Consider the following 25,470-nt stretch of genomic DNA (forward strand, 5'->3'; position numbering starts at 1 on the left):
AAAGGTGTAACAGAAAAAGGGCCAAAGATTTATTTACGTCACTTTTACAATCACCTTACTGCACTTGTAATTAGATAATTGGTTTACATTGTAACTTTTTCCTGAGCATACCAGCAGGGTTGACTGCTTAGTATAAATAATAAATAAATAGATTGTATAGTGGGCTAGGGTAACTTAAAAGGTATACTCTATCATGATCAAAAAATAATATCATGTACTATAGCTATATACTACAGACATTTCATTTTAATAATTAGCAAAGCCCCTAAACGGGTAAAATGCTGATACAAAAATTAAGTTAGTTTTTAGTCAATACATGATTAAAATCTGCAAGGGATAGCTTAATAATGTTCATGATTTGGAGACTATTCCATTCAGGTACGACATTGCAAGGTGTAATATTATAAGTTCTTTCACCGACCACTATACACCTGAGACTACATTAAGCATGTCACAATGTTATGAGCTATCATCTGATAGCTATAACATCATATGTACAATATACCAGTATTAGCAGCAGTGACATGCAAGAGAACTTGTGACAATGGGTAATCACACTATAGAATAATCACAGCAGGAGGTACACAAATATGAGATCACATGCCAGAAGAACGAGGCCGAGTTTGCACAGCACTGAGAACACCTGAAGAGCTACTTAGCGCTTTCAATCAGTTTTGCTCATTGTCACTCCTAGCTAAGACTGTGGAACGCCGAATAATGGATTGAAATAGTAAGCTTTGACCATGTGCTTGGCCAGCTTGCACCATCACTAACGGCTTCTGACGCCCTCACTTGCTAGCAATATCACCCATATGGCGAAAACGCACTATAGAGAAATACTCTGTTTCCCATTTCCGGTTTCCTAATTTCCAATTCCTCCATTTAGTGAGACCTGATGGGTAGATAGGTAGGTAGGCACACACACACGCACGCACGCACGCACGCACGCACGCACGCACGCACGCACGCACGCACGCACGCACGCACGCACGAACGCACGCACGCACGCACGCACGCACACTTTTCTGAAAACAATTTCAGTAAACCAGGTACATGCCCACAGCCGGCTTGAGGCTGGTAGGGTGTGAGTTCAAATTCCAGTTGTATTGCTTTGTTAATATTTTCTTTCTCCAAACCTTTTGGTTGCAACTTTATTTTTCTTTTCTTCAACAACCTTTTTTGCTACTATTTTTTTCATTTATGGTAACAGGTTTTTCTATTATGCATTTTTAAATGTATTCCTGCACAAAGGGCAGGTACAATGCTTTTTTTTTTTCGTTTGCGCAGCTTTTTTTGGTAACAGTTTTTCTGTTATGTGTTGTTTTTATGCTATTTTTCTCACTCTACAGTGAAACCTGCATGTGTATTAAGGACACTGACCAAAAGTGTCCTGATTATCAAGGTTTCCTGATTTTTCTGCGTAAATACTAAGGGATACTTTAGGAGCATTACCAAGTGTCCAGATTATGCCGGTGTCCTCATTTCAAGTGTCCTGGTTATTGATAATATTAGTAGTAGCTAATTTTACTATACAAAGGTGATGATGATAGGTGATAATAGTCAGTAGTAGCTTACTCAAAATATCACAGTATGGTAGTAACAGACAAAGCTCAGCCTGCACTGTAGGCATGTACTGCACCAGTTTCATTTTGTTGTCAGTAAGTTAAATGTCATATATGTATGGCCTACATGACAGGTACTATACTAACACCATATAATATAGTTTGCGCCTGTGTGGTAGACATAATATTATAGGTATGCACAGTAGTACAATATTACAGTTGTCTTTGCTTATGTAGCTACATACAGCTCTGCTGTTTAATACAATTATCTGTATGCATGTTCACATTATTCCAGTGTACTTGCAGGATGGCCTCATGATCTTTAAAAGTGACTCATTACACATGCAACATAATTACATGGATTTTAATGCATGGTTTTCATTGCATTATTTGCCCAATATATAATACGCAATATGGCAACTTCTGCATTGTAGGGCAGGTACCAATAAATTAATGTCTTTTGTGGTCAATAATATTAATAGGACAGGTACTACTAGAACCATCCACATTGTTCACACCTGTGTGCCGGTGTTATAAGCACACACATTACTACAGTAGTTTTAGCTTAGCTACTGCAATTCTGCAGGTTCAAGAGTACACTGTACCTGCATGCTTCCCATCATTTTGGTATGCTTTGCAAGATGATGGTATTAATTAAAAGTGATATCACCATGCATGCTGCAGGGCATGATGTTTAATGCTTAGTTGTTATTATAATGTGGTCCCTGCACATAGGGCAGGTACCAATGCTAGTAGTAAAGTAAAACAAAGAGCTGCCAAGTAGTAGGAATCAGACCTAATTTGCTTTTATTTCCATCTGTTTTTTCTTCCATCTAGCATAAGTCATTTATTGGCATGCATCAATTACCAGAATAAATTGCATGAATTATCACCATGATATTTGGGATTTTCTAAGTTAGCCACCACTGTGTCAAACCTCTTGTGCTGAATCGCTTGGATTTAACCTTCACAATTATCCATATTATGGCAATTATCCATATTGTGGGGTGCTATTTGAGTTGAAATGCCATGCATGGTGTTTCAACAATATTTTTGTGTCCAAGATATATATATTGGAAGTCCGAGATATATATTGATAGCCAAAGATATATATTAGATGTCCAAGATATACATTAGATGTCCAAGATATACATTAGATGTCCAAGATATATATTGAACATCCTATATACACTAGTATATGAATTTAAAAATTATGAATTAAAAAATTATGAATTTAAAAATAAAGTAGGAATCCAAACGATAAAAAGTAGTGAAACAAGAGATGAACGATGGTAGCTATTACAGCATAGCTCGGTGGGAAATCCCTACTTTGGCATGGTATAGCAATTATTTTGTGTTCAATGCCAAAGTAGGAATTTCCCACCGAGCTATGCTGTAATAGCTACCATCGTTCATCTCTTGTTTCACTATTTTTTATCATTTGGATTCCTACTTCATTTTTAAATTCATAATTTTTAATATACTAGTTTGTTTAGTTTTTTTTGTTAAGGCATACAGCTAGCCATAAACATGTGACTGTTCTATTAGCAAGGGGGTGTCACGTCGGCTCACGCTGTAGGTAGATCTGCGACCGCGGTCAAAGTCTTGACTGGGGTAAATTTCACCTTGACCCTTGACTTGCAGCGTTTATCATCTTTGACCTGTGACTTGAGCGTTTCTTGTCAAACTTTTGACCTACATTTATTTCTCTATTTTCCTATACACACCTGCGCTTGTAACCTAGTATAATATTTTCTTAGTGCGTGCTACCAGCAGCTGGGAGAAAAAAAATCATTATAATTACGGCGAAATGCCTATTGGAGCTTTAAAACATCTTCTTAGAGATCCTTACTTTCTTGTGAGTTACGTATAATCCCGTAAACTTGATAATAGCTATGTATAGTTTTCGATTGTGGGTTTCAAACCTTCCGTATCGTCTTGACCGTTGACCCACTGTAAGAGCTATTTAGTGACCTTGACCGTTGACTTAGAGTTTGACCGCGGTCGCAGATCTACCTACAGCACGAGCCTGAGTGACACCCCCTTTGTATTAGGGTGACTGCTGTATTAGAGTATCTCGAGTCAGCCTTCCAAATTGAAGGTGTGTGGTCCCCGAAATACAGCTAGCGTAAAAGGGGTGTGTCATCGTGGTTGTGGTTTCAATTGATAGATCGATAATGCGTAGAATGAAGAATGGGCGCGATCTTGTGACCTATCGTGAAAGCTATCTCGTACCGGTGTTGTGACCCATATGCGTATTTGTCCCATACGCGTATGGGATATCCCATATGCGTATGCCTATACGGGCTTCCTATACGCGTATGGGACATCCCGTATCCCATACGCGTATAGGGCGCCCATACGCGTATGGGTTACTAGCTTAAATCGATATATTAGCTAAACCCTTCATCCAAGGAGATGATTTAAAACCTTCTGGTTAACCAACTAGCTAGCTAGCTGGTTCTAGTTAGCTACAGAGCTACTCAAGTCCTGACAGTTTCATCAGTGGTGAATCTTGTAGTATATCAGTGATTGTAAGGACTAGTGTATTAGTTATTGTAAATATGATTGTGTAATTGTAGTAGTGTGTGTGTAGTTGCACGCATGCGTGTAGTCTGCTGTATGTGCGATGATTAGAATCTTATGAAATATTATAGTGGCGATGAGGACTGAACTCTTTCAGTGTTTTGAGTGCCCGAAAACAAGAGGATGGCACAGTTACGAGTGGTAGAGCTGTTTGATCCTCTTATTGAGCGAATTGAAGACTACAAAGAGAGATTTGACTTTTATTGTACCACACATGACATTGCCGAAGGAAAACAGAAAGCACTTTTCTCAACTCATATCGGTCAGAAAATGTATACAAAGTTGAAAACGTGGGTTAACCCAACACCCTTGGCGGAGTTGAACTTGGAACAGATTATAGACCACCTCAAGGTGCGCACTCGTCCAGAAACTGTGGAAATCGCTGAGCGATACAAGTTCTTTAAGAGACTTCAACAACCGTCAGAAAGTATTATTGATTACATGGGTGAGCTTCGTAAGTTAGCGAAAACGTGCAACTTTGCTGGTTATTTAAACACTGCACTGCGGGATCAGTTTGTTTGTGGACTGAGGGACACACATATTCAGCGTGAATTGTTATCTATCCGTGATCTCACGGTTGCTACTGCTTTAGATAAAGGTCGAGCCATGGAAGCTGCGTCAATAGAATTACAGCAATTTCGAATGAGAGATGGAGATGTTGCTACACATTTAGTGTCACGACCTCGCCGCAGCTGCTACAGATGTGGAAATCCCAAACATGTTGCAGACTCGTGCCCTCACAAGGACAAGCAATGCAATAAATATGGCAAGACTGGTCACCTTGCCAGGGCCTGCAAGTCAAAGAGCGAACCAGCACAAAAGTCCCGCAAAGCATTCAAATCAAAAGGAACCCATGTACTACAGGCGGGCACGGATGACAAGGGCAGCAGTGACGACGAAGATGATTTCTTAGAGCCTGACCCGGGGCTTCATAAAGTCAGACAAGACAGTCGCTACAGGAAGCTAACCACGTCATTAAAACTCAATGGTGTCTGTGTGAAGTTTGAGGTGGACACTGGAGCTGAATTGTCGACAATCCCAATGGCAGTGTACCATGCCAAGTTACTGAACAGCACGATACACCCCTCTTCTGTCACCCTCCGTCAGTATGATGGAACAGTACTTCCCACAGTTGGCGAAATCATGGTCACTGTTTCCCATGGCCAACAAGTAATCAATGGGTCTTTCATCATTGTAGAGAATGCTGATACTCAACTACCGCTTTTAGGACGAGACTGGTTGTACCAATTGCGCCTAGACTGGACCAAGTTGATTCGCACATGTAAAAGGGGTGACCCAAGAGTACACTCGGTTCAACAGGCAGTATGGCTCAGCAAATACCCGGACGTTACCAAAGAGGAGCTGGGACTTTTGAAGGCATTGAGGCAGAGATGGAACTGAAGCCAGGAACAACCCCTAAATTCTGCAAGAGTAGACCAGTACCTTTTGCATTGCGAGAACAAGTAGAAAAAGCTATCCAGCAACAAGTGGCTGATGGAGAACTGGAGCCGGTGGAGTATAGTGATTGGGCAGCTTCCATTGTGGTTGTACGCAAGAAGGATGGAGGGATCAGAATATGTGCTGATTTCAAAATGACAGTGAACCCTTATTTGCAGACCAAGACGTTTCCACTTCCAACTACAGATGAGGTTTTCTCCATGCTGGCACAGGGTGAGTCATTTTCTACACTAGATTTAGCCCGTGCTTATAAACAAATGGTAGTTGCACCTGACAGTCGAGCTTGCTTGACTATCAACACCCCCTTAGGGCTGTTTCGTTATCGAAGATTGCCTTTTGGAATTGCCACAGCCCCTGCCATATGGCAGAAAGCCATGTCTGTGGTGTTACAAGGTTGCAAGGGTGTTGTATATTATATCGATGATATTCTCGTTACAGGGAAAACAAGGGTAGAGCACGAGCACAATCTACAGATGGTGTTTCGCCGCCTGCAACAGTTTGGCCTGCGTATCAAGTTGTCTAAGTGTCAATTCTTCCAGGACTCCGTAACCTACTTAGGCCACAAAATCACATGTGAGGGCACCCAACTGACCCAAGAACGGATAAGGGCAGTCAAAGAAGCACCCACCCCACAGAACAAAACTGAGTTGAAGTCGTTTTTAGGTATGATGACGTACAATGTAAGATTTTTACGGTTCCTTCCAGACATCATGCAACCACTCTACCAGTTGGTAAAAAGGATGTCAAATGGATATGGCATAAGAGGCATGACAAAGCGTTCCAGGAGGCAAAGAAATTAGTGAGCACAGCCCCTGTGCTGGCCCATTATGACGCAGACAAGCCCGTCAAACTGTACTGTGATGCATCTCCACGAGGTGTTGGTGCATGCTTGATGCATATCATTGATGGACAGGAGAAGCCAGTGGCATACGCATCACGTACTTTGACCTCAGCCGAAGTCAACTATGCCCAAATAGAACGAGAAGCATTGGCCATAGTATTTGCTGTTTGGAAGTTCCATCAGTATTTGTATGGCCGTCAATTTACCTTGGTGACAGACCACAGACCCCTATGCAGAATTTTAGGGCATGACCAAGGGATCCCTACTCTGGCAGCTGCCAGGATGCAAAGGTGGGCATTGATATTGAGCACGTACCAGTATAAGTTAGAGTTTACACCTGGGGCACAAAACCAATGTGCTGATTGTATGTCCAGGTTGCCTCTTTCCTCTCGTTTCAGAGACAATGCTGAACAATCAGGCTGTGTGTTGTTGATGGATGCATCCGCTTTACCAGCGGCTGCTTCTGATATTGCAAAAGCAACTAGGAAGGACAGGACCCTTGCAGTGGTCCTCCAGAAGGTATGTCATGGCCACTGGCCACAATCATGTGATGATAGCCTTGTCCCCTATCTGCGACGGCAAATGGAACTAACTTGCCATGACAACTGCATTTTATGGGGCCAGCGAGTAGTGATACCACAGGTACTCCGCCAGAGATTACTGTCAGAGCTCCATGATGGTCACATTGGGATCTGCCGAATGAAGGCATTGGCTCGAAGTTACATCTGGTGGCCAGGGATGGATAAAGAGATAGAGAAGATGGCTGCACAGTGTGAAGCTTGCAAAAGCATAGCAGCCCTGCCATCAGCAGCACCCCGTCACCCCTGGCAGTGTCCTGCAGCACCTTAGGACAGAATACATGTTGACTTTGGCGAGTTCAACAAACAACACTTTTTAGTTGTAGTAGACGCCTATAGCAAATGGCCAGAAGTCTGATACATGTCCTCCACCACAGCCCAGCGTACAATAGAGGTACTACATGACTTCTTTGCAACACATGGGTTTCCACGGGTACTGGTATCAGACAATGGCCCACAATTCTTAGCGGATGTGCTCCAGGATTACTTGTACAGCAATCGCATACTGCATCACAGATCAGCCCCCTATCACCCAGCAACAAATGGGTTGGCCGAAAATATGGTGAAAAATGTGAAGCAGTGGTTCAGAAATCAGGGAGGGAGTAAAAGCATGCCCACTAAGTTAGCTGATTTCCTATGCACTTATCGGAATGTTCCCCACACAAGTATAGGGTGCTCCCCAGCTGAGTTGTTGTTTGGTCGTTCCCCATGCACACACCTTTCCATGGTGTTACCAAATGTGAGTGAAAGGGTTAAAGCAACCCTACAGCCTACAGAAGAGTGGAAACCTGCCAGACGGTTCCAGGAAGGAGACTTAGTTTGGGTACGTGATTACCGTCCTAATGCCACATGCAAATGGAGTAAGGGAGTGGTGAGATCTGTAGTAGGAACTCTGAATTATGATGTTGAAATTGAGGGTAGTAATTGGAGGAAGGTGCACGTAGACCATCTGACTAAACGGGTGAGTGACAGTACAGTATCACACACCCCGAGTGAGACACAATCACAACCAGCAGACTCCACTAACATTCCCATGTGTGTTGCATCAGACAGCTCTAGTACAGACTCGTTAGAAGACAGTAGTGTTTTGCCTGTCGCTGATGTATGGTTGGAGAACAGCTCAAGCTCCCCCCAGATTGTAAATGAGCCAATAGTGACAGAACAGGAGGCAGACACAGAGGATACAGGCATCAGTGGTACCCCCATCAGAGACCAGTTGCAACCTGCAGTTCAGCCTGCGAGCCAGCAGCTTACTGGACAGGCTGAAGCTCAGCAGCCTGTCTGAAGATCTTATAGACAGGCCAGGGCCCCAATAGACTCATAGAAGAGATGTAATTGCTGAGTTGGGGGAAGACTGTAGTATATCAGTGATTGTAAGGACTAGTGTATTAGTTATTGTAAATATGATTATGTAATTGTAGTAGTGTGTGTGTAGTTGCACGCATGCGTGTAGTCTGATGTATGTGCGATGATTAGAATCTTATGAAATATTATAAATCTATAGATGGGTTTCTTTAGTTTCGACATAATCCCTTTCAAATTAGCTGAATAGCTATAGCAATTCTAGTAGAGACTGAGCTGTGTTAGCAATTTATCATGGAAACACTACTGCTATACTAAACAGTATTTTAAAGCTATATGCATTCCATTACATTTAGCTAGCATCCGTTATAGCTGTTCAACCCCCAACAAAACTTTACTTTTGATTTTATAGAAAGTGATCGAGATACTCTAATAGAACAGTCACTCTAATAGAACAGTCAGGAAGTACAACTCTCGCTCTACAGTTAGTTTATTTCACAGTCTAAACAATTTATTTTATTAAAACTTCACAACATAAAAGCTGAAGGTCTACAGGACTCGACAGTCCTGTAGCCTGCATGAAAACAAATTGAACTACATGCAGCATTGCTTAGCTACAGTGTGTGCATGATGGAGTTAATTACAAGTAAATTGTGTTGAGTCACTGATCAGAGTTAATTGTGTTAAAAGTGTGGAATTAGAATGGCTGAACATTGATAACAGGGTTAGACAGTATGAAAGTTGCAGGGTAAATCAGATTAAGAATTCTTCCTGGAGATAGTTTATAGCTAAATGTTATTCAAGTTGATGTACTAAAGAGGTGTGTTGATTACAGGTAGATGGTTCCACAGTCTGACAATTCTGCTGAAATAGAAGTGCTCAGTGGTGTATGGAAAGTGATTTGGAATGAACTGTGGTAACTTGCAAGAGTTCCACATCTTGTATAGCTTACAGCATTTCCATTAGCTTACTATTAATTTTATGCCAATGCATGTTAATGATCAGATAGCTGCTTAGGGTACTTTACTGAAACATTAGTCATTGAGTTCATAATGTGTAGTAGTATGTGTACATTAGTGGTAGCAATTGTAGCTGCTCAAGTTGAGTTTTTAAATTCATAGTTATTTACACAGGAAAAATAGTGCTCCAATGCTACCTATATACGAATCCCATCTTTAGTTAATAATGAAACAACTATTTCAAAATACTCCTTATAACAAGACAAGGTAGACCTCAAATCTATAAATGACTCTAATGTTATTTACTGCTGTAGGCTGTGGTCTGCTTTTGGTTAAGCTTATGTAAAATTGAATTATTAGTTCCATATGCATGCAACACCAAAACATAGATGTATAATAAATACAGTCAGTATTTTTGTATAAATTATGTTGTGTTAAATGATTTAATATGAAGTTTTCCCTTGATTAACTGTGGGCTCCATAGCCGAGAACTATAGAGCAACTGAGATCTGACTATAAGGAAATGTATAATTGTTTTTCACTAGGTAGGATAGTGTTTGTCCCTAAAGTATGATGGAGAAGTCCCAGGGGTTGTTAGACTTTTCCTGCAATGATTTTAAAGCTAGTGCCCTGACCATTATAGGGGTTATCAGTAAAAGTAATACCCAGCTAGGTCTTTGTGCAATATTTTGTTTGGAGAGTTGAAGCTCTTGGCCAGAATCGTAGATGAATACTGGCTTCGTTGAAAAGATTATTAGTGTTGCAGCTCCAGAATGAGATGATGTTAATGTCCTCTTGAAGTTGGTTTATGTCATTGGATATGAATTGATAATCAGCAGTCATTTAGTATCATCAGCACTCGCATCAGCAAACAAAAAAGGAATTGCATAAAGAACAAATACTCTCTGGAAGATTATAGATAAAAGTGGTGACCAATGGACACCACCTTAATTGTAGTATACTCCTGAGAGAACATTGCATAGCATTTTGACACACTGAGATTGGTACTTTAAGTAAGATTTGAGCCATTGCCACAGATTAATTAAGTGCTCAGTAGTTAAGGTAGCCTAAAATCTTCTAGAATCTCAAAACTATCTATAATATCAAAATCTTCTGGGTTTCCTCAGAACTTTTGTTATAGCTATTTCATTTATTTCCTTTATTATTTCAGAAAACCCTTTCAAAAATCCTAGATCTGCCACTGAGTTTGCATCATGTACTGTAGCTTTGAGGCGTATCGATTTTTTTGCAACAATTAATATTTCAGTTCAGTCTGGAAACCTCAGAATCGTGACTGGCCTGGACAGGGTCAGTAGCTATATGTATACACGTGCCATCTTTAAATCATATGCGGCTGGGGCGAGCTGGGGATGGCAGTCCATCAAGCCTAGGTAGCTAAAATAGGCTCTGAGGGGAAAGCTGTCCCATACGCGTATGGGCTGCCCATACGCGTATAGAGTGCCCATACGCGTACGGGGCCCCATACGTGTATGGGCGTCCCATATGCGTATGGGACTAGTGATCTGCCCCATACGCGTATGGGATAGCCCATACACGTATGGGATGCCCCATACGCTTACGGGGCAAAATACGCGTACAGTTCATAACACCGGTACCTCGATCCGTACAGTAGCCTCCGTCTTAGATTATATCAGTAAGGAATATCCATCCCAAAAACACCTTCGCTGTAAAAAAAAGGCGCGTCCAAGAAACTACAAGTACCTGTAATCCAATATAATTAAAAACAGCTCAGTTGTAGGGAAAGACTTCATGAAAGTAAAAATAACTGGTAACTTAAAGAGCTGATATCTGGAGCGGCCAAGAATCAATCTTAATCCAACTACTTATACAAATTTTTTTAATCCGTGCAAAAACACCTAGCATAGGCTGTAAAAAAAGTGCACCCATGAAAGTAACTGGCAATTGAAATAGCTGATATCTGAAGCGGCCAAGAATGAATGCTGATATACAACTAATTGGAATTAACAAAAAGTTTAACATTGAACCTTTATCTTTCAGCTGTGTTCTACATTCGCTCTTGCTGCATCATAAATTGATTTCTTTTAACTCTAATTGGCTGGTAATTTGGCCGCTTTTTTTTAATATTCAGTGTATAGAGCAAAAAAAAAGGCGGCCAAATTACCAGCCAATTAGAGTTAAAAGAAATCAATTTATGATGCAGCAAGAGCGAATGTAGAACACAGCTGAAAGATAAAGGTTCAATGTTAAACTTTTTGTTAATTCCAATTAGTTGTATATCAGCATTCATTCTTGGCCGCTTCAGATATCAGCTATTTCAATTGCCAGTTACTTTCATGGGTGCACTTTTTTTACAGCCTATGCTAGGTGTTTTTGCACGGATTAAAAAAATTTGTATAAGTAGTTGGATTAAGATTGATTCTTAGCCACTCCAGATATCAGCTCTTTAAGTTACCAGTTATTTTTACTTTCATGAAGTCTTTCCCTACAACTGAGCTGTTTTTAATTATATTGGATTACAGGTACTTGTAGTTTCTTGGATGCGCCTTTTTTTTATAGCGAAGGTGTTTTTGGGATGGATATCACTCATTTTTGTTATAGTGATAGTCTCACTGGTGGAACAACAAAAATTTTAAAATGGTAACATTTAGATGACTGATATTTGGAATAATATTATTATCTTGGAGAGTCAAACATGTGCACCTGTCATTGTGTTTGACAAAGGCATACACATTACAGACACTGTTCACACTGTAAATTTGGAAGTATGAATTTACAGTGTAGAATAGACAAACTGTTCTATTAGAGCATAGATCTATGTTTACTGTGGCATTCATTTACTATTAACAAAATTTTACAATATCTCATCTGTGGTAAATGCTTTAGATATGCTCATACTTAGCAAGTGCCTAATTAGTTCACAATTACTACACAGCTGGCCATTGACTGTTCTATTACAGTATATTTATCTTTTTTTAAATAATATTATTTACGAAATATATCTGTGGTAAATACTTCAGGCATCTTAAGCTCAAACTTAAGCATTAACTGGGTGCCTAATAAATTACTACACAGCTAGCTACGTATAATTTTGACTGAATTCATAATACAGACAATTTATTGCACAAGCACTGATGGATGGTAATACGACGCAATGCTTACCAGCAGCTTTTGTGATCTTACTTAGTTCACTGCAGCTATATACACATAAGTCTCAGATTACATTTCAAGTGTTTGTGTGTTGTGGCACTGTAGGGAAACACTATGCATCTCTTCGTCTCAATAACTGCATCATCATCATATTTAGATCAACTGTTGTAACTGGATTGACAAGGTGTACAGATTTTCTAGTCATATAGAATCAATAAAGAGGGATCAGTAAAGAGGATGGAGGGAAACCAACAAGACATCCGATAACTGAACTATTATTATAGGAGGAACAGTCAAAATGCACTTAAATAAAACATCTCAATTAATATTTAAAACTCTTTGCTGATACTATAACCATGAACTCTGCTCTGGCAATTATCTGGCATTGTGTAGAACATTATATAATTTGATTCTTAGTGTGTAGCTATAGAGCCTTAGGCCTCATAGTGCATGGAATAGCAATTTATACTGGCAGATGAAAGAATACCTTGTATACGTAACCTGAAAGCTAAATACATCAGTATAGCCAATATTATCAAGAGTCCATGCAAGCATATAACAAGAGTTCATTTTAATATGGCCATCTTTTGGACAATGTAAATATAGGGCATCAGAGCCAATACAGTAGATACAACCAGTGCAATGAGATCCTAGCCTTTTTTACTAGAATTAAACTTTCAAACTTGATGAAGCGAATTTGGTCACTGAAGGACTAAAAGTTGCAGTATACTTAATTAAACTTTTCTGAGGGAGTATGCCCCAGAGGCCCAGACTATATAGACCAGTTGACTTAGTCTTAGCTACCACTTTCACCTTACTCTGGTGCCCCTGATGTATCAGTAACATATAATAAAGTAGCTATAAAAAAAAGCTAGTTAATGCCATAGGCATAGCTAGGGGTGGGCATTTGCCCTACCATCACGCGTTCTATGCGACCATATGCACCATCACAAAAAATTAGCAGCACACAAACAATCCTATACATAGCTAGGATATAGTACACACGTACCGCATTGCTGTGCTATGACTAAGGACAAGTACCACACAAGACTGACAATTATCACGTGATCTATTTAGGTGAAGTCCCTTGGAATGTCCCAAGCGGACACACATGATATGCAGCTTTAATTAAAATTCTTGTTAAAATTGAACTAATGTTGTTTAAAATGGTAGTCCAAGAAGGAGAGTGAGAGAGAAGTAACGAGACTACATTAAGTCTTATTGTAACTGGATTTCATTTTATGGTGAGGTGTACTTTAATGCAGAGGCAGTACACCGTTTCTGAAGTATGAAAGAATAAGAGTCTGGAGTGGAGGTTAACAAAACTGATTAGATCGAGGATTAGATCATCGACACGCACTGATTAACCGAATTTACGGTATTTTAGAGACCCGCCAGGCGAAAACTGATAGCTCCACTAGCTCGTATTATCTCATGGCGAGATTGTTGACAAGGTGTACGGACCAATTACCAAAAAACCGTGGGTATCTTGTCATTTTCCACTTACATCATCATTAGAAGTCTTGGAACTTTGGCTGCAGGTGAAAGTCAGTAAGCGAATCTGTGTCAGATATCAATGTTTGTATGAAAAAGTATACCCATCATGAGTCACATGTTCTGGTCTAAATTACTGAATTTATGTACAGTGAAGCATATGAAGAAGTTTGCTACATGGCACAGACATTATTTAGTTTAATCACGGAACACTGTAATTTTCACAAACTAACCTGCAGAACTAATTCACAGTGCTTTTGTTTCATTGTAACACTAATGTAGTGAAGGTTAACAATGGCTGTCAAGACATCGAAATAGATCAGAGCGTTCCTTTCCAAATATCCAGCATTCAATTTGCCATAGAAAAAGTAAGTGATTTTCAACCTTAAAATGACAAGCTTAAATTTCCTCTGATTTCCTTCTGCTATAGCTCATCTTAATCGCTATTTACTGCTATTTCCAAATCTGGTTCGAATCTGAGGTATCTATCACGTGTCATGGGTTATTATTAGTGCTGAAACGATTACTCGGTTATTTGACTATTCGGTTGGTATGACACTATTCGATTCGTTACCACACTATTCGAATAATTGTTAGCACTTTGTACACTGTATTCAGATGGAAAATCCAGCATTGAAACTTAAGATTGTGAATGAAGTGATGTATCTATGCGTTAAAAATTCTATTTTAGAAAAGATAGAAATAGCTCTTAGGCTTTACCTTGCTCCCTAACAAAAGGTTTCAGTACTTATTCAATAGAAGTATAAGCTTAAAGAATAATCGAATATTCGGTCATTTTGTTCACAACTATTCGAATAGTAAAAATTGCTACTCGTTTCAGCACTAGTTATTATGCCTTTTATTGCATGACTCCAAAACACTCAATACAAAATGTATGGGGAAATCTGGTCAGTTTAGGCCATTTTGACGAACCAAAATTTCCGTGAATTGGACTTTGTTTGGCATCATTGTACTTGCAGAGAGTTGCTCTACATGTATCAAATTCAGAAAGTTACTAAACAGACTCGAGATAGACGGTACACGATAATTAATTAAATTTTTAATGATTTTTCAATTGAAATGTATTGAACATGCCTGTTCCAGATGGAATTTTTGCCATGAACAAAAGTATAGCAAATGTCCGCAAACTTCTTGGTATGCCTGTCTATTCAGGTCTCTGTGTAACAATGTCAACTGTTTAAACGAATAAAATCCCCAAATGTTTATTTTGTGTAAAAAGTGACAAATTTAAGTGTATTGCATTTAATGCTCACCTATCTGCTTTTACAGGCAATCTAGTCATAGTGATTTACCCACCAACAGTGGATGTGGTTGTGATACTTAACTCTGGACCAGGTAGGACCCTTATTAGTATTGTGAATTTCGGATCAGTTTACATACAGAACTCGAGGAATTATATGTAGTGCTCAATATTGTGACGTCAAAAGGTGTCATGAATTTCTACATGATTAGTTGATATTGTACTATCTCATATGATGGTAACAAACTAATACCCAGGTCAGTTTACGTGTTGTGTGTATAGTATTAATGTTTTCCTAGTACCCAGATTTTTTGGTGTATTGCACGTATTAATGACACTGTTGGTTTTGCAGGCGCAATCTGGTCATAGCAGTTCATGTGCTAGCAGTCAGATGTAGTCATGGTAAGTCACGTTTGACCAGGGAAAAATGCTTGCTTGTTGTTTTACAGGACTGGTCTCTTGTGTTGTCAGAATACCAAGCAAGATGTGTTTTGTGGTGACCACAAGCCCAGCCCTAGTGATAATTGGCCAGTTGTCTGATTAGCAGCTTTAACTTAAGGTATGTGCACAAGCTCACAGCAATTGCTTTGTAAGTTGTACTTTTATGCACAAGTGTAACTTAATGTCATTTAAGATCAGGTATTGGTTGTAAAATGGGTTAAACAATATAATCAGGTATTTGCTTAGCTTAAAAGTGGGAATTGCAACAATTGCAATCCTGAATTTCCTGTTGTATAGCTACAAAATATATTTAATTAACATGTTGTACATTCTGTTTGGTGGCCACTTGTTGTTGGACAGGTCTCCTTGTGTTCATGTTTACATACTTAGGCACCAAAACACATTTACGTTACCTCTGGTACACCAGATTCACTTATAGCCTTGAATATAATTTTTAATGTTTAATTCAGTGCCTGCATGCTTGTTCTTTTACAGGGCTCACTTAATCTTGTATCATCATGAAGACATCTAAGAAATAATCACTTGGTGTTAAACTGATGTTTATTAAATTTTTGTTGTGTTATAATAGTACTGTTACATGTTTACTATACTGCAAGAAATTTTCATGAATGCTGCAGCCATCTTATCCACAATTAGAATTGCCTTATTAGTAGCTGTCACGGCAGTTCACACTTCCACGGCAGTTTCACACTTCCACAAAGCACCATCAGTGTAAGGCGGAGCTTGTGTTGTGGCTTTCATTATGTATGTAATGTAGGGCAACAAATTTTTGTCTGGAATGTGGTTTGTGACTGTGTACATGAGTTTTGGTCATTCCACACAACTTGCAAAATATTTCTTGTATCATAATGCACCTATCATATGTATTGCCCCACCACCCCCCTCGGGCGTAAGTGGGGATTTACAGAGGGAATTGACACGAAACTGCTGCCCCACTATGGGGCATTTGACGATCGTTCAGTAAGTACCCAAATATTTTTTTGATATAGCTAACTTCCTTTGCTATGTCAAATCCCGCGTTGCAACTGGGGCCAACGGTGGGGCTTTGACACGATAGGTTTGCCCTACTATGGGGCATTTGACATTCGGCTGTGTCAAATCCCACATATGCCCGAGGGGGGGGGGGGGCAGTGGGGCAATACATTGATAGGTGCATAAGTGGTGCATGGCACTAAATAGAGTATTGACTAACGATTTATACACCTTCCCTAGTGTCTGTACGTTCTTTTATCACGCTTTCACACCTTATTTATAAGACATGTGCTGATTATAAACACTCGCATGGGGCGTGGCACTAAATGGACTCTAAAAGATTTCTGCTTAAAATGCCTTCCCTAGGGAACTTACGGGTCTGCACGCTTTCACAACTTGTTTGTCAGACATTAGGGCTTGTGTCCACATCGTGTCTTCAAAAGTTATTGTAGGGATTAGAGGTTTGAATGGAGAAAATACGCGTGGGGCCAACCAGAATTAGATAATGTCAGGCCTAGATGGCTGGTACAAACATGGGTAAGATGACTGCTATAACGTGACGATACGTGTAATACAAGGTAGAGAAATAAAGTGAAATATGTCTAAATACGGCTATATTTTTTATTTTAGCAAGGTCGCAAGAAAACGACGACGACTAAAGATTTTTTTATTACGTAACCCAATACAAATCCATTGAGAGATGTTGCATAATCCAGGGCTAATATTGCGAAACCGACCCTACACGTAAATAACTCACAGTAGTGGCCGCGTCTTTTAATTGGGCGTGCGCTTCGTAGTTCTTGGCCGCGCGCCTCACTACTGTGAGTCTTGATATAATCTGTGCCTCCGTACAGTAGCGTAGTCTAAGCGCCTTAAATAATCTTGTGGTGTCTATTATGCTAAAGTGTTGCTACGGAAAATTAATGCCTCGATATGGTTTCATTGGATGAAGAAGTAGGCAAGCAGCTTGATTGAACATAAAAGAAAAGACAAGGCACAGAGGACACACACTCGTTGGAACCCCAAAAAAGGCACATCCCACTGGTGAGTTTGTTATTATGGTGTAAAATGGTGGCCGTGCACTGCTTCGTTTGACCTCTAGGCTTGCGACTGTGATCAGGCAGTCAGTCTAAAATTCAAGTTTTTGGCGATTTTTAAAATTCTGTATCCGGCCACCTGTAAGCGTTTTGTTGTATTTAATGCTGTTTTATGTGACTAGCACTATTCCGTGTCTCATAAGATATCTCTAGGATGATTTTTAAAGGTGGAATTTTGGGCGGCACGAAAATTTCACCTGGATTCCTACTTAAAGTTAACGGTACGACCGTACCATTTGATATTGGACATCCTAGATGGATATAGAGGACTTGCAGCGTGACGTAAATCATCGTAATTGCTAAGCAACCGTAACTGTCGGTCATGTTTTGGGACAGTGTTGTGGCTGAAAAACGCTTTCTCAGGATTTGGTACAGGCTGTAATGAAGCGAATCAGTGTTGAGTTGTGTTGTAATACCACCCAGCTCGTTAAAAAAAGGCGAAGAAGTTAGAATTGGTGAGTAATGTATCGAAATTTAATTAGCCAACTATTTCACAAAGCCAATGATAAGATTCTCTATTTCGAAACCAGCCCCGCTTCCCAGTGCCACTATACCCAGTACTTAGTGAATAAATCTTGTTACCGTACGCAAGGAAATTTTGACATAAGAAAAATTTGACGAATTCAGACTTCAGCAGATTTGACGATTAAAATGTTGATGAAAATAAGGAAATTGTAGGCAAAACCTGTACTTTTAAGGGCGCTTATAAACATTTGACGAATTTAAATTTGACGAATTAAACCAATTCGTCAATTTTTTGACATAAAAATTTCCTTGCGTACGGCACCTTCATTCTGACCCAATATATGTCATACAAAGTTGTCCCGAAACATGTCCGCCTAGCAACCGTTGTTTCACGCGTGCAAGTCCTCTATAGGACATCCGATATCAAGAGTACATAATATATATATTTAGGGAGAGTGTCCAACGCTGCATTGCTCCATCAAAACGCACTGCGTAAAAGTGTTACATCATATCCCACATATCTCAGTATAACGTCAGTAAACTCCAGTACAAGGCTTCGCCGCGAAAGACTCGTTGATAGGCGTTGATATATCAAAGGCAGTGAAAGCGAAGACCTGCAACCTCTTAGAGTGCTTGGTATTAGTCACTGCGCTTGGTTATGATGCCTATTATAAGTCACAGGCGCTTTGCGACTAGTGACAAAATGGCGGCTTCCAGTGGAGGTGAGTGCAATCGTGATTTAAACAGACAAACGCTTAACACTGGCAACTATCGCTTTGTTTCAGCACACATTTGCGATACAGATCGCCTGCAAGACGGAATAGTGATCTCGAGTCGCGTTGTAGCGCCTCGGAATCTTCCTGCCATTCGATCCATCGCTACCACTTGAGAGGAAGAGGTGGTTCAACGGAATGATAATGTCGAGGATACTGTAACCATTACTGCAACACAGTCAGGTATTATATAAGTCTACCTGCAGCAAATGAATCAATTTCACGTTTGTTTTACTCTGAAGGAAGAGTGGTGATGCAACCAGGTGGTGTGTTAAGACAGAGTGGAGTATTGCCAGGTATTCAGCAGGCTGGTTTGAGACTTAATAACTACTAAAATCATTCAGAAGGAAGTGGAGCTGCTTGTATACAGCTGCCTGGCAGTCACACAAGCTGTAATGCAGCATGTTTCCCCGCCTTCAATCCGTTTGCAGTGCACACTCTCCTCAGAGAAGACCAAATGAATGCTGCAACACTGCCAGGTATGTCGTAGTCTACTTGAAGCGATTGAATCAATTTCACATTTGTTTTTTCTGAAGGAGGAGTGGTGATGCAACCAGGTGGTGTGATAAGACAGAGTGGAACATTGCCAGGTATGCAGCAGGCCAGTTTGGGATTTAATAACTACAAACATCATTCAGAAGGAAGTGGAGCTGCTTGTATACAGCTGCCTGGCAGTCACACGAGCTGTAATGCAGCAAGTTTCCCCTTCTTCAATTCCGTTGCAGTACACAGAGAAGGCCAAATGGATGCTGCAACACTGCCAGGTATGTCAAAGTCTACTTGAAGTGATTGAATCAATGTCACGTTTGTTTACTCTGAAGGAGGAGTGGTGATGCAACCAGGTGGTGTGTTAAGACAGAGTGGAGTATTGCCAGGTATTCAGCAGGCTGGTTTGAGACTTAATAACTACAAACATTATTCAGAAGGAAGTGGAGCTGCTTGTATACAGCTGCCTGGCAGTCACACGAGCTGTAATGCAGCAAGTTTCCTCTTCTTCAATTCCATTGCAGTGCACAGAGAAGGCCAAATGGATGCTGCAACACTGCCAGGTATGTCAAAGTCTACTTGAAGTGATTGAATCAATGTCACGTTTGTTTACTCTGAAGGAGGAGTGGTGATGCAACCAGGTGGTGTGTTAAGACATAGTGGAGCATTGCCAGGTATGCAGCAGGCCAGTTTGGGACTTAATAACTATAAACATCACTCAGAAGAGAGTGGAGCTGCTTGTATACAGCTGCCTGGCAGTCACACAAGCTGTAATGCAGCAAGTTTCCCCTCCTTCAATCCCTTTTTAGTGCACACTGCCCTCAGAGAAGGCCAAACAGTTCTAGGTGCGTACTTATGTAGCCTACTGTTAACTTGAAATTTTTGTATCTTTCCCCATAAGGGAGTGGAGCAACTGTGCAGTCATCATGTATTCCTACAAGCTGCAGTATAGTGAGTGTTGCTGGAGATTTGCCTTTGAAGGTGATGGAAGGTCACAGTGAGATATCCAGAGATGATGTAATTGAGCCAGGTATGCCACAAGCCAACCTTGTCTTTTGCTGATGTTGCAACAATTTAGAACGAATTACAGCTACCCAGCCATCTAGTAGCCTTATAAGCTACATATCCCAGGGTGAATCACACTATGAGGATTTGTGTTTCATACCCAGAAAGTGCTCGGATAGTGCCTCGAGTAGGCCTATCCTGGAAGTAATTCAGAAAACTACATTTGATGTACCACCAGCTGGGCACATTTCAGTTGCTAGGGTCCTTTTGTATCGAATGGAAGCATCCTACAAATACGAAACACAAATTTTGTTTACCACTATTAACAATGGCACTATTTCTACTGCTAAGGAATTCTTAGATGCTTGCGGGGTGATATCGGAGAAGAATGGATACAAATTTTGTCCAGGGCTCAATGTGCAGCATTACCATGAATATTTCTTTGCTGTTATCAGATACCATCTGGAAAGTTGTCGTTTGTGGGAACACCCTTTTAAACGTGTCGACTCCAAAAACTGTTCGTTGTGGCAAAAACTTCCAGTGCAAGCCCCGTTGAAAGATCGTAGCAAAAGTGCAGTGTTGTGCCGAGGATGCAAGAGACTCAATACTGACCTAGAACACCAACGGAAGAGATCTGATGTCAGTCCAGCTAAACATGCTAAGCGACTGCTGCCATCATCCAGCTTTGAACTCAAGTACTTATCCCCAAAGAGTGTGGCTAAACGAAAGCAAGCCACACAGCGAGAACGCTCACGAGATAAAGTGGCAATTGCAAAAGCTAACAATGAAGTTGTACTTGAAGATGACCAGAGTGATGAAGTCAATCAAATCATGCAGACCATAGAGAGTGAAGCTGCTACTGAGCTCGATGAAGTACTGAAAGAGATGCCAACTGGTCGCAGTATTTGGAATGATGATAAAAGAAATCCAAAAGCAGAATTCTTTAAAGATCAAAGGCTGAATCGTAAGTAGCTGAAATTTACCACTGCAATAATTATAAGTCATTTACCTTTTTGTGTATTTTTAGGCAATGGGAAAAAGCAAAATCAGTGGAGTACTATCACCATCAGGATAGGTAAATATATGCAAAATAATTAGTTACTAGCTTAATTTCTTTTTTTCATTTGTGCAGCACTTGCTGTGTTTGTCAGAAGCCCAGCTGCTTACGAGGCATTGAAGAGTTTCAATATCTTACAATTGCCATCACGATCAACTCTTCAAGCCTATACTGGTGCTTTCTTACATGAGGCTGGTGCTGCTGCAGAAAGCATTGCAAAGCAAGTTGAAATGTATGCAGCATCGGTGGCAAAGTGTAAGAAAGAAGGAAAACTAACCCCACAGTCAGATGGCACACTTATATTTGATGAGGTCAAGGTAGTTAGTGGCTTAATTTGGAACTCCCGAAGTCAACGAATAATTGGACTAGCAATGACTGAACGGGACCAAGCTAGCTTACAAGACGTGTTTCAATCCCTTTCTCCAGATCAACATGTCCAGCAAACTACCCACATGCTTCAGTTCCTGTGGAGGGATTTGACCTCTGGTTTTGACATAGTGGGGCCTTACTACAGTTGTTCTGAAAGCATGTCATCGAAGTTTGTTTTAGCCTGCATTTTAGAGACAATTCAACTGTTTCAGGTTTGTATTTTGTTATTAATCTAGCAGTATAGTATGACAATTTTTTGTCACTGTTTTTGTTTCAAGAATATTTACTCATGTACTGCAGGTATATGATCTGAGAACTAGCTTATTAATTTGCGACGGATCTTCTGCAAATTTGGCAGCTCTTAAGGCATCTCATGGCCACTTTACTGGGGCATACAATAACGACCATTCTGGATTGGATCCTTTTGTGATTAAACCATACTTTATCAATCAATATGATCCACCCAACAAAATTCATTGGCTGATATGCCCTAGCCACCAGGTACACTTGTTCACAAAGTTAATCAATGTAATGTTTTTTGTAATTCAGCTGAAGAACATGATTAATGCCTTATTCTCGTCTCAAAGTGGTGGCACTAAAGGCTTTCGGTATACTATTGATGGTGAACAGTTCAGCTGGAAGGCTATTACTGATTTGTATGCGAGGGAATGCCAAAGGAGGGAAAGTGGAGAAGCAAGGCTGGTTCCTAAGTTGCGAGAGGCTTTTGTCCTTCGTGATTCCTGGACAAAATTGAATGTGTTGCCTGCAAAGATAATGCAGGTTAGAGTAAAATTTGTTTATTTGTGCTACACTGTTAGTAAATCAAGGATTTATTTGCTTGCAGCAAGAGCTAGTTCTTTCAGAACTATACAAGTACTGCAAGCAAGACCCAGCCCCATCTGATTCGGTCAGTGTTGAACTGTGTCTGAAGTATCTTGAGGCTTGCAACAAGCTCTTTGAGAATGGATATTTGAGCCACAAGAAGATAGTCAGTTTGCAGTCTCCAGTGCTAAAATCCATTGAAGATGGTTACTCCTATTTCACCACATGGCACAAGAATCTGTCTACAAAGGGTAAAATAATAGAGAGATTTTATGAATTACCTACTGATGGTATTTGTATTTCATAGGACCAATGAAGTTACAAGATCCTAGGTTTCTGAGCTGGCAAAGTACGTAAACTTTTAAATAATGTTGTAGAATACTGTGTGGTGTTACATGTATGAAATGTGACTTGTACTGTTAAGTGTTGGTATGTTGAGGTGCAGTGTAACCTCTATATAATGCACCCCTTAAGGTCAACAAACTTAGATGAGAATTCACTGTTACCATATGGTTATTTGATTTTAAGGCTATATAAGAAAGCTTTCTACAAAAAACTGAACTGTATTATCAGCAGTCTATTGGGAACTCAAAAGCTGTGCTTTATATAAAGGGGTTGAATGTTCAGTGGACTAAGGATCCTTCAAGAGCGATTCCACTATACATGGGCATGTGTGTCTGTTTGGGTGATGCATACATCATATCATATTACATTGTGTTTTTTTTTGTTTTTTTTTTGTAGCATGGGACCTCCTACGTGTTTGCATATATGGATTCAAGAGCTTTGCATCTAATTTTCTTGAAAAATACCCAGACCACTTTATCAGTCCAGTGAGACTCTCGGGCAGTGCAGTGGAAACACTTTTTAGTCAATTCAAACACACCGCTGGTGGTAAGCTGAGTGCTACCAACTATGCCAATACTCGAGCTGCCCACTTGATTAAACACTGTGTGACCGCCCACCATAGCTCAGTAGGGTACCGAGATGCCACCCTTCAACTAAGTGAATGCACTCTGGAAAAGAAACAATATAACAAAAAGAGTAAATAATTTTATTGCTGTTGATTATCCTACATTAAATTTTCCAAAATAATCATGGTAAACATTTACAGTTGAACCTGTCTAAGCCAGTCACCTTTGCGACAAAATCTCTTGGCCTCAGTGAACAGGTGGATGCTTTAAGACAGGTGAATCAGTTCATAAATTTTCGAGTCATGAAATTTGAGGTATTTAAAAGAAGTGGCCATTAAAACAGGTTCCACTGTGTAACATACTGGCATGCACTGAATCCTTAGTCACAAAATCTTAAAAACATTGTTATTTACACACCTCACATACATTTTAGCAAACTCTTACAAATATAGTTTATTGTTTCATATGAGTCTTGAGATTTATGTGGTGACTCAATAAGCTATCCCTTAGGTTCTGCCCTGCTAATGTTGCCATCCCTTTGGAAGCAGCAGTTGTTTGCTTGAAAGAATCGATAAACTCATTAATTCTAGTGTTGCTCAACTTGCGTACAAATTCACAGTACACGCTCTGGATGGAGACTTGACTCAAATCATCAAATTCAGGTACCTTGGCTAAAAGAAGCTCCACAAAGAGAGATTTGATGTGGTTTGCTTCTTGAAGAGAAGTAGTGACAATGTGCAAAAGCTCAGATCCATGTTCTTTAAAACCAGATTCGTTTACATTTTCTCGGGTGGTTAAATCGACAGCTGTTAGGAATGGCAGCATCTCAGGACAAGGGAAGTACATATGTCCATTGTCCCTATACTTCAGGTAGTCAGGAATATGTTCTTTAGTGTATGAATTGATTCGTTGCAGAATTGTTATTTCTTCTGAAATCTGTCTTCTCTTTTGATCTTCTAAATTATCAGCTCTCATCTTGTCATAACGCAAATGTAGCATGGTTGCCAGAGCAGCCCCTCCAAAACGTAAATAGGTGTCCTTTCCATCTTCAGAAATTTCTGCTGTTTCCTGTTCTTTCTGCAAAACTCCGTGACACTGCCGTAAGAGATGGTTGAAGACAGCAGATGAATATAGCATCACGAATTTTTTCTTTTCCTTCAGTGAAATTGAATTCTCAGCACAAATTCTGCTCCACTGTGCTCGCACTGCCACAACCTTTTCAGCCAAAGGATCTGAAGGGTGTAATCCCATGGTAGTCAGCTCCTGGTTGCAATTGAGGAGGAAAAGACCACAATGGTTATGCCACTTAAGTTGAAAATGTAAATATCTATCTTTTATCGTTGAGCACTCATTGTAAAATGTTTGGTACATTTCCTGTAAATGCTTAACATAGAAAGCAGTTGAAGATGGTACTATGTTGGAACAAACTTCTTTCAAGTGAGCTTCACAGTCAGGCAAAGAACGAACCACTGCAGCTATTACCATTACTGCAACTCCCGTTGGATTCAAACTTCCAACGTGCTGCATGATTCGGTGTTTCTCAGTCTTTCCTAACATCTTACGAGACACTGATTTCTTGGCTTTTCCGCAAGTTAGGGAAGAACTGTCCTGACAGTCGTCTCCACTCTCTTCACCATCCTGTGTCACGGTTTTTTTGGTTTTTCCACCTCTGGCCTTTGATCGTGAAGAAGCAGCATTACTTCTTCCTTCATTGTCAGCTCCAGCATCAGTGCTAGTGGACGATTTTACCTTCTTGCGAGGTTGGACCGATCCTTTTTTCTCCCACGTTTCGCTCTGCCGGTTGGTTCTGGTGGAACATCATTGCTGCTTTCTCCACCAGCTGGACAATCTGTAGTGTTCGTAGATTGCGATTTCTGGCTA

General features: G+C 40.2%; 2 protein-coding genes and 1 long non-coding RNA gene across 13 annotated transcripts in view; 2 read left to right on the forward strand and 1 right to left on the reverse strand.

The window, feature by feature from the left end:
- LOC136259834 (uncharacterized) overlaps positions 1 to 25,470 on the reverse strand; it is a 449,685-nt gene that overhangs the window by 3,248 nt on the left and 420,967 nt on the right. The window lies entirely within an intron of this gene.
- On the forward strand, positions 13,720 to 15,730 carry LOC136261536 (uncharacterized). Of its 3 annotated transcripts, none has more exons than XR_010703938.1 (5): positions 13,720 to 13,966; positions 15,200 to 15,265; positions 15,334 to 15,427; positions 15,523 to 15,572; positions 15,620 to 15,730. It is a non-coding gene; the product is annotated as an uncharacterized lncRNA (long non-coding RNA). The 3 variants fall into 3 exon arrangements; XR_010703939.1 differs by having other exon boundaries at positions 13,720 to 13,962; XR_010703937.1 differs by lacking the exon at positions 13,720 to 13,966 and having other exon boundaries at positions 14,053 to 15,265.
- LOC136261261 (uncharacterized) lies at positions 18,846 to 23,770 on the forward strand. 7 transcript variants are annotated; one of them, XM_066055234.1, is made up of 18 exons: positions 18,846 to 18,888; positions 18,952 to 19,122; positions 19,182 to 19,235; positions 19,284 to 19,418; positions 19,476 to 19,529; positions 19,578 to 19,703; positions 19,761 to 19,988; positions 20,046 to 20,099; positions 20,151 to 20,270; positions 20,327 to 20,455; positions 20,504 to 21,394; positions 21,458 to 21,505; positions 21,563 to 22,068; positions 22,157 to 22,357; positions 22,406 to 22,636; positions 22,701 to 22,929; positions 22,986 to 23,027; positions 23,420 to 23,770. In XM_066055234.1, the coding sequence occupies exons 3-18, from the start codon at positions 19,193 to 19,195 to the stop codon at positions 23,725 to 23,727; spliced, it is 3,345 nt and encodes a 1,114-aa protein (XP_065911306.1). In that variant the 5' UTR covers positions 18,846 to 18,888; positions 18,952 to 19,122; positions 19,182 to 19,192; the 3' UTR covers positions 23,728 to 23,770. The 7 variants fall into 7 exon arrangements, with proteins under 7 accessions (XP_065911306.1, XP_065911304.1, XP_065911302.1 ...); XM_066055232.1 differs by having other exon boundaries at positions 19,761 to 19,814; positions 19,863 to 19,988; positions 20,046 to 20,270; XM_066055230.1 differs by having other exon boundaries at positions 20,046 to 20,270.

The sequence above is a fragment of the Dysidea avara genome, chromosome 7 (assembly GCF_963678975.1).
Source record: "Dysidea avara chromosome 7, odDysAvar1.4, whole genome shotgun sequence".
Lineage (NCBI taxonomy): Eukaryota > Metazoa > Porifera > Demospongiae > Dictyoceratida > Dysideidae > Dysidea > Dysidea avara.

Coding starts and splice junctions, on each gene's coding strand:
- LOC136261261 (XM_066055230.1), top strand. CDS start 19,193: ATGCAACCAGGTGGTGTGTTAAGACAGAGTGGAGTATTGCCAG. Junction 19,989..20,045: donor GGATGCTGCAACACTGCCAG/GTATGTCAAAGT, acceptor TTTACTCTGAAG/GAGGAGTGGTGATGCAACCA. Junction 22,358..22,405: donor TGATATGCCCTAGCCACCAG/GTACACTTGTTC, acceptor TTTGTAATTCAG/CTGAAGAACATGATTAATGC.